At 51.4% G+C, this 9,736-nt stretch overlaps 1 protein-coding gene across 1 annotated transcript in view; it reads left to right on the plus strand.

Moving 5' to 3' along the window:
* The first annotated feature begins 2,584 nt into the window (after positions 1-2,584).
* ppfia4 (PTPRF interacting protein alpha 4) overlaps positions 2,585-9,736 on the plus strand; it is a 15,163-nt gene continuing 8,011 nt past the window's right edge. The window contains 13 exon segments of the mRNA XM_047026270.1: positions 2,585-2,688; positions 2,852-3,016; positions 3,156-3,230; positions 3,702-3,773; positions 5,019-5,240; positions 5,579-5,725; positions 6,829-6,963; positions 7,178-7,261; positions 8,234-8,365; positions 8,558-8,620; positions 8,781-8,872; positions 9,120-9,249; positions 9,535-9,731. Of these exon segments, the coding sequence (XP_046882226.1) occupies positions 2,906-3,016; positions 3,156-3,230; positions 3,702-3,773; positions 5,019-5,240; positions 5,579-5,725; positions 6,829-6,963; positions 7,178-7,261; positions 8,234-8,365; positions 8,558-8,620; positions 8,781-8,872; positions 9,120-9,249; positions 9,535-9,731 (1,460 nt within the window). The 5' untranslated portion in view covers positions 2,585-2,688; positions 2,852-2,905.

Consider the following 9,736-nt stretch of genomic DNA (forward strand, 5'->3'; position numbering starts at 1 on the left):
AAAAGAGAATTAGTTTGTGTCGGTTCGTGTGGTGCATGGGTGTGAATGCGAGTGTGTACCCAATATCCGTCTCATTGTGTTATTTCTTTCACTTTTTGATCAGACTATTCATTCTCTGCCCCCACCAAACCCCTCTCTCTCTGTCTCTCTCTCTCACACACACACACACACACACACACACACACACACACACACACACACGTCCAGCATATTGCTTTCATCCCTTAATCCCAAACTGCTTAAGGAAGCCGGGGAGAGAAATCCCTTTACAATGTCTGAGCTCAGCACTGCTTGGCAGCCACTCCCAGTCTTCTGTTGAAGTTTGAGGCCGGAAGCCTGCCTTCTCCACACAGCCTCTGGGCTCTCCTGCTCTCTATGAAGTGGTCACTGACAAGAGTGTGTTTTCTGTTGTCACACAAAAAGAGACTTCCTCCAGCTAGGTAGAGCTGGCAGTGAGGAACGGCACAGACTCAAACAGGACCATCTCTACAGGGCATGTGAGGATATATGGCACTAGAGAGAGAGAGAGAGAGAGAGAGAGAGAGAGAGAGAGTGATGAAGAGGACAAAAAGAGAGATAGACTCTTCTCCAGTATGATGAGAAACAATCATCTCTGCTCAGTTCCTGATTCGTGTTTCCAATTCCCTTTAGTTTATTCTCAGGCGTTTATGAAACCATGTTTCCTCCAAATTGCTTTTTTGTTGGCTGCAATGAGATGCAGGGTCAGAGAGACGCAGAGGGCGGTCTGTTGAAAGGATGAGGGGATGGATGAGGGGGGCTGTACACTGGGAGTGTGTGTGTGTGTTTGTGGGGGGGGTGCTATCAGGAAGAATGGAGGGGGGGGGGGGCATCAGGAACGTTGGATTGTTGAAGCATTAGCTGTGATTGGAAGAGACAGTAAGATAAAACATCTGTTCCTGGATTTGAACTGCCCTCCTGTCTACTGCTTTGCCCCTGTGGAACAAACAAATAGCTAAGTGAACATGCTGACCCATTTCCCCCCCTTTTCCTCCTCTTCCTCTTTCTGCCTCTTCTTTTGTCTCTCTCCCCCCTGTAGCTCAACTGGGGGGAGGAGGGTCATCTGAAATACAAGCTCAGTATTTGTGTGCGTGTGTGTGTGTGTGTGTGTGTGTGTGTGTGATAGTGTGTGTGTGTGTGTGTGTGTGTGAGAGTGTTTGGTATCGCAAACGAAATGATGACTCAGATGAGCTCCTCTCAAAATCATATCTGCCAAAACAGTGAATAGTCATCATTACAAACTCTAGAGCACCACCATTCATTCTGACAAGTACGTCTGTGTGCGCAGTTCTCCGTGTGGTATTTGTGTCTATATTTGTGAGTGTGTTTTGGTGTGTCTGTGTATGTCTGCGTGTGTGTGTGTGTGTGTGTGTGTGCGACCGTGTGAGAGAAGTCGTTCCCTGCAGACCGGGAGAAGCAGCTGTGTAGTTGGCTTGAGTGCTGAGGGCTCTCTGAGACCTAGCTCATATCGCTACGCAAGACTGCAGTCTGATAACTACAGGGCCTGCCCAGCCACGGCTGTGTGTGTGGTGTAGTGTGCGTGTGTGTGTGTGTAGTGTGTGTGTGTGTGTGTGATGTTGGATGCTGTCTGTATATTAAAAACCGCAGGGTATTAAAATTGGACTGGAGCCAGGGACATGGGGAGGAGCCCACAGAACAGCCACAGACACACACACAACCCCCTCCTCCTCCAGCCAGATCCACTATGATCACACACACACAACCCCCTCCTCCTCCAGCCAGATCCACTATGATCACACACACACAACCCCCTCCTCCTCCAGCTTGATCCACTATGATCACACACACACAACCCCCTCCTCCTCCAGCTTGATCCACTATGATCACACACACACAACCCCCTCCTCCTCCAGCTTGATCCACTATGATCACACACACACAACCCCCTCCTCCTCCAGCTTGATCCACTATGATCACACACACACACCAAAGATAAGTCAGATGTGTGGAGATCCAGGGTGTTCCCATGTGCAGCAGCACTCTGCAGTTTGGGATGTGTGTACACTGTCCTAGCTCAGGAGGGCTCAGGAGGGCTCAGGTGGTCTGGCTGGGTCCTCTGGCATGAACTCTGCTGACCAGGCGACACCAGAGAAGCACAGCCACCTGTTATGAAGGTTTAGGGTGGATACAGCAACTCCTGTTTTAACCATTATCCTACACTGGCAGCAGTGGAAGGGTAAACCGTGTGTGATACACAGTCCAGGTTGAAAACCTTCCAGATGTTTCTTTCAGCCTAGTGTCCCAGCATCAGGAACATGTCCAGCATTGTCCACTGCACTCAACAATCCCATAGTAAGCCTCTGTGTCGTGCTCAGACATGATACTGGGTGTGATGATACTGGGAGTCAGGTGGCTGAGCGGTTTGGGAATTGGTCTAGTAATCCGAAGGTTGCTGGTTCGATTCCCAGCAGTGCAAAAGGACATTGTATCCTTGGGCAAGGCACTCCACCCTACTTGCCTCAAGGGGAATTTCCCTGTACTTCCTGTAAGTCGCTCTGGATAAGAGCGTCTGCTAAATGACTAAATGTAAATGTATTTGTGTTGCAGGAGTTTGCCACTCTGACCAAGGAGCTGAATGTGTGCCGGGAGCAGCTTCTGGAGAAGGAAGAGGAGATCTCCGAACTCAAAGCCGAAAGGAACAACACCAGGGTGTGTATGTGTGTGTGTGTGTGTGCTGTGTTTGGTGGGAATGTGTGTATTGGATGGTTTGGTGTTAATGCACCTGTGGATATTATTGTTCTTTGTAAGTCTTCTGGCCAAATGTCATAGTATTTTGCCAGTGTAAGGTTGACCTAAATGTGTGTGTGTGTAGCTGCTGTTGGAGCACCTGGAGTGTCTGGTGGCTCGTCACGAGCGCAGTCTGAGGATGACGGTGGTGAAGAGGCAGCCTCCGCCCCCGTCTGGCGTCTCCAGTGAGGTGGAGGTGCTCAAGGCCCTCAAGTCCCTGTTTGAGCACCACAAAGCCCTGGACGAGAAGGTAGGCTCCCTCTGCTCGCACAGACGCAGGACCTGGCTGCACATACAATATAGTGCTGTTCGGAAAAGACATCTGTGTGTGTGTGTGTGTGTGTGTGTGTGTGTGTGAACCCCTGTGTGTGTGTGTTGTGGCTCTTCAGGTGCGTGAGAGGCTGCGTGTTGCTCTGGAGAGAGTAACCACACTGGAGGGACAGCTATCAACCACGACTCAGGAGGTGAGACCAATGATGTGTGTGTGTTTGTGCACTCGTGTGTGTGTGTGTGCACTTCTGTGTGTGTGTGTGTATGTGTGTGTGCGTGCTTAACATCTGTCCTGTCCCCACCTGCCATCTGTTGATGCCTGCAGTGTGATTTCTGCTCAGTTACTCACACGCGACCAGAGAGCTGTCTGTTCTGCTCATAAACACACTCACACACTCTGCTCGCCCGCACACACACACCATTTTGAAGGCAATCGGTCTCTGTACCGCTTTTCCTTCTGTTCTCATCTGTTCAACAAGAATCTATTAAGAAGACAAATGATGCAGAATATTCAGCAGGCTGTGAAAAGGAGAGACTAAAGCAGCAAGCACTAGAGCAGTATAGTTCTGATAATAATAATACAAATATCAGAGTATCTCCTCTATTTAAAACACTATGGGTGTGTGTGTGTGTGCGTGTGTGTGTGTGCGTGCACGTGTTTGCAGTTAAACATAGTGAAACAGAGAAAGGACGGAGAATCTGTGGACAGAACAGACACATCCAAACCTACCTGGAAGGTTTGTAACGTATCTGTATTCTCTTCCATGATCTGGAACACACACACACACACACACACAGACACAGAAACACACACAGCAGGTGAATGAGGCTAAATGGGTTTTAAAGCTCCTTGGTCTATCTGGTGATTATAATGCAGCCCCCAGCTCTACTGGAGAGCTCTGTCTTATTAGAATGAGCGCATATTATATAACTGTGTCGGTCAATAGGGAATAATTCAGCTTTATGTGATTAAACAGGGAGGGCTATTAGTGCTTGGTCAGATGCAGCCCCTCCCTCATGTTCCTGCAGTCAGGCTGCAGTGCTTCAGCTAGTTCAGATGTTACAGTGTAGCTTCTGACGCTAGCTTGGGTGGTTCACAAGTGTAGCTTCTGATGCTAGCTTGGGTGGTTCACGAGTGTAGCTTCTGGCGCTAGCTTGGGTGGTTCACGAGTGTAGCTTCTGACGCTAGCTTGGGTGGTTCACGAGTATAGCTTCTGACGCTAGCTTGGGTGGTTCACGAGTGTAGCTTCTGGCGCTAGCTTGGGTGGTTCACAAGTGTAGCTTCTGACGCTAGCTTGGGTGGTTCACAAGTGTTGCTAGTTCTAGCCACCGTGGTGGTCTCTCAGTCAAGCCCACTCAAATGTCTGCTGCTGTAATTCTCTCAGAAGTCAGAACCCCAGGGCCCCTGTCAATAACCTCACACACATAATCCCACACACACACCCCTCCCCACACACACACATTGATACACAACCCAGCCTGACCTGACATAAACAACCCCCACACACAACATAACAGCCCATCATAAAGAAGCGGGTCAGGGCAGACAAAGACACAGTCAGGGATCTATGGAGGGAAGGATAGAAAGAGAACATGGAGGGAGGATGAGTGAGAGGAAGGTGCGGGGGTCCTGCCAGCCTAGCCTAGCTGCCCACTGTGAAGCCTGTGTGAACCAGCCTCCCTGAAGTTTCACCTAATTAACACCCCAGAATTCACTTATCTCAGAGTCAGGGTAGACAGAGGCATCAACACAACAACATGACCCCAAATAACATCCCCCCCCTCCATACTCTTTCACACGCAAGCTTTCTAGGTCAAGAAACTTTTCTCAAGTTGGATACGTTCTTCATCTTCAGCACCTACACCTTTTCCTCTCTGTCTCTGTCTGCGTCAATCATCCTGTCTGCCTCTTTGTGCAACATCTACTGTATATGATTATGCCTCTGTGTGTATGTGTGTGTGTGTGTGTGTGTGAACTACAGAGACTGCCAAACGGCTCCATAGACGCCCACGATGACGGGAGCCGGAGCGCTGAGCTCCAGGAGCTGCTTGATCGGACCAATCAGGAGCTGGCTCAGACACGCGAGCGCTCTGGAGCGCTCAACACCCGTGTGGCCGAGCTGGAGGCGGAGCTAGCTAACACTCGCCGAGACCTGAGTCGCAGTGAGGAGCTGTCAATCAAACAGCAGAGGGAACAGAGAGAGGTGAGCGTACACGAGGAGAGACCAAGGGAGAGACAGAGAGAGAGAGAGAGAGAGAGAGAGAGAGAGAGAGAGAGAGAGAGAGAGAGGGAGGGAGGGAGGGAGGGAGGGAGGGAGGGAGGGAGGGAGGGAGAGTTCTCTCACACAAAGTTCATGAATTTCACTTTGTGTGGATTGCAAATGTGCATGCAAAGGATACAGTTGACACACACAGCCATTCAAATACATGCATAGGGAAAACCAGATTCAGTGAGGGAATAGGAGAGTGAGACGTGCGGCCCGTTGCGTGTCGCCCCCTGCTGCCCAGGGGTAGTTTTCCTCTTACTATATGCCTGTTGTAGGCACTTGCACAGAGAGAGGATATGGAGGAGAGGATCACAACCTTAGAGAAACGCTACCTGGCTGCTCAGAGGGAAACCACCCACATCCACGACCTCAACGACAAACTGGAGAATGAACTGGCCACCAAGGACTCCCTGCACCGGCAGGTAACACACACACATACCCTCCTGCACCTACACACACACACACACACACACACACACACACACAGGTAAGAGCCTCCAGGGGAGTTGGATGGGGCCATTACTGGTTGAGAGAGGGGTGAGAACAGGGACACACGGAGTGCGTTGGTACAGAGATGCACACACACACACGTACACACACACGTACACACAAACACACACACACGTACACACAAAGACACACACACATGCGTAAGAGGGTTCATCCACAGTTCAGGGTGAAGTTGAGTCCATCTCCACAGGACAGTGTGACTAGGTAGGACAGGCTCCTTCTGAGGCCTCCACAGGGGCGGGATCTGCCTCTGTGAGCACATGACGAGGCCTCCACAGGGGCGGGGCCTGCCTCTGTGAGCACATGACGAGGCCTCCACAGGGGCGGGGCCTGCCTCTGTGAGCACATGACGAGGCCTCCACAGGGGCGGGGCCTGCCTCTGTGAGCACATGACGAGGCCTCCACAGGGGCGGGGCCTGCCTCTGTGAGCACATGACGAGGCCTCCACAGGGGCGGGGCCTGCCTCTGTGAGCACATGACGAGGCCTCCACAGGGGCGGGGCCTCCTCTGTGAGCACATGACGAGGCCTCCTGCTGTGAAGCTAATGTTGCTGAACCTACAGGCCTGCACGGCCCACGGCACACACACACACACAGATAAGGAAGCTATGTAATACACGAGTCACATCCAGCTGCAAGTACAAAACAGTGCAATAGAAACTGTACATGACAATGTTTCCTGTGTGTGTGTTTTTTCATGACTCATGCATTATACATGCTTTATACATGACCGTGACATCACTTTAGATGGGGAGTAGAGCCAGTGACATGTGCTCCCCGTCCATGCTAGAGCACCAGGCTCACACCTGCACATTCAATATCTTTCAACCAGCTACAGTAGGACTAAGCTAGACCATCTGATTGGGATCTCTCTTGACTGATATTCTGCCTGGGAATGGTATGGGTGTGTGTGTGTGTGGGATGTGTGTGTGTGTGTACGTGTGACGTGTGTGGGCGTACGTGTGTGATGTGTGTGTGGTGTGTGTGTGTGTGGTCTGTGTGTGTGTGTGTGTCAGAGCGAGGAGAAGCTGCGTCAGCTGCAGGAGCTGTTGGAGCTGGCGGAGCAGAGGCTGGCTCAGACCATGAGGAAGGCCGAGACCCTGCCCGAGGTGGAGGCGGAGCTGGCACACCGGGTGGCAGCGCTCACCAAGGTAACACACACACACACACCAGCACTCAAGTGTCTCCATTGTTTCATTAGTTTTCTATATCAAGCCAATGATCCAAACGAAAGTCAGTATGAGTACTTGTATCAGAGCATCCACACAGTTGACTCGTGTTTGCCTGCCTGGATAGAAGACAGTAATATAGCAGCATGTGGTATGGGATGGCCAGACGCTGACATGAGAGTGTCTCCCCCTGTAGGCTGAGGAGCGCCATGGTAACGTGGAGGAGAGACTCAGACAGCTGGAGTCCCAACTAGAGGAGAAGAACCAGGAACTGGGCAGGGTGTGTTCTGTGTGTGTTTCTGTGTGTGTTTCTGTGTGTGCGTGCGTGTGTGTGTGTGTGTTGGTTTGTAAGTGTGCATGTCTGTGTATGTGTGCATTTGTATGTATGTCTAATGTGCGTATGTGCTTGTGTGTGTGTGCTTGTGTGTGTGTGTGTGTGTGTGTGTGTGCGTGTGTGTGTGTGTGTGTGTGTGTGTGTGTGTGTGTGTGTGTGTGCGTGTGTGTGTGTGTGTGTGTGTGTGTGTGTGTGTGTGTGTGTGTGTGTGTGCGTGCGTGTGTGTGTGTGTGTGCATACTGTGTGTGGGTCCTTCCTGCAGGTTCCTTCTGATGTCTCATGGTGTGGACTGACGCTTCATATTAGTGGAACTCTACACACACACACACACACACACACAGAATCTCTCTCTCTCAGCAACACACACACACAGTCATCCTACATATCCAGAGCTTTGCAGCGTAAATATACACCAAATCCACAAAGTTCCTGCTGCCGTCTGTTCCCTCTCTCAGCTGAGAGAGGGAGAGTGGCTGATATATTTAGAATTTGAATAATTCACGCATGGCCAATTTCTGGCTCTGTGGGTGATCTCATGATTATATTTAGTTGGAGTTCTCTAAGGAAACAATGTGTGTGTATGTGTGTCTCTCTCTCAATCTGAGTACACATGTTTTTGTTGATATAATAGTGTTTGTGCATGCCAGTAGGAGATGTTCTATGTCTGCACTGTGTTACATCTAAGGACCATTACTATACTGCATGTTCCAACAGCACTAAATCCTTCAGTTTCTCCTCATTAATCTATAAGTGCTCTGGAGACCAAGCTAGACTCAGGCTGCTACAGGGCGTACCTCAGACCTACTTTATCTCCCCCACGAGTAGAAGGTCTTGGCTGCATGCAGCATCCCGGCGTGAGAGAGGAGGGGTGTGATGATGCTGGCAGCGTGGATAGTAAGGCTGTGTGTGGGTCTGCAGGCACGGCAGAGGGAGAAGATGAACGAGGAGCACAACAAGCGCCTGTCGGACACGGTGGACCGTCTGCTCACCGAGTCCAACGAGAGGCTGCAGCTGCACCTGAAGGAGCGCATGGCCGCGCTGGAGGACAAGGCACGCTGCACACACACACACATACGTGCATACACACACCCGCAATCATACACACGCACATATGATGCTACACACAAACATGTGCATGCATATACACACACATGCACCATTATAGACACGTATGCATGCACACATACCTACATACATGTCCTGACTCAGTATTCAACATCCATCTCCCTCTATCTTCTCCAGAACTCTTTGATTCAGGACCTGGAGAACTCCCAGAAGCAGCTGGAGGAGTTCCACCACACCCGGGTCAGTGAGCCCCTCACCCCTCCATCAGCCCTAACCTGACAGTGTTCCCCCTCTCCCACACACACACACACACACACACACACACACACAGCTCATACTGCCCCCTGAGCAGTCCCAGAGGACCTGACCCTGAAACTCCCATAATGCCTCTCTCCTCCAGGAGCGTCTGATTGGAGAGATAGAGAAGCTGAGGAATGAGATCGACCACCTTAAACGTCGGAGCGGGGTGTTTGGGGACGGAACACACTCACGGTACACACACACACACACACACACACACACACACACACACACACACACACACACACACACACACACACACACACACACACACACACACACACACTGGAGATGAGTTCAGCTAGACTGTGTTAAGATATGGGTGTGGTTATAAATGCTAGGCAAACTCCAACTTCATGATATCATACACAATCCCAATAGAACTGAAGGAGTGTGTGTGTGTGTATGTGTGCGTTTGTGTGCGTGCGTGTACGTGCAGGTCTCACCTGGGCAGTGCCAGCGACCTGCGTTACTCCATGGTGGAGGGTCAGGACGGCCACTACAGCACAACCGTCATCCGACGGGCACACAAGGGCAGGCTGGCAGCGCTACGTGACGACCCCAACAAGGTGCCCCACTCTTTACCCCCCCCACACACACACATCCTGCATCCCATAGTAGAGCTGCCATCGCCATGCTAACCCCACATCTCCGTCTCTCTCTCATTCTGCTGCTGCCGTCCACGTGATGTAAGTCCAACCTGTCCACCGCCAGCCTCCATCTGTCTGTGTGTCTGGCTCTGCCTGACAGCATGTCAGTGGGTGCATGCTGTGTGTCCCACACGTCTCTCTGGGAGCGTGGCCGGACAGGGCTTGACGGTGTTTCCTGTGTGTCTGTGTGTGTGTGTCGTGCAGGTGTACCTGCTGTGTGACCAGGACTACCCTTCGCTGCGCGGCAGTGTCAGTCACCTGCTCGGCAGCGACATGGAGGCGGAGTCGGACCTGGATGACGACGTTAGCTCCGCCCTCCTGTCTCCCAGTGGCCAATCGGACGCCCAGACTCTCGCTCTGATGCTGCAGGAGCAGCTCGATGCTATTAACGAGGAGATCAGGTGAC

The sequence above is a fragment of the Hypomesus transpacificus genome, chromosome 9, assembly GCF_021917145.1.
Source record: "Hypomesus transpacificus isolate Combined female chromosome 9, fHypTra1, whole genome shotgun sequence".
Taxonomy (NCBI): Eukaryota; Metazoa; Chordata; class Actinopteri; order Osmeriformes; family Osmeridae; genus Hypomesus; species Hypomesus transpacificus.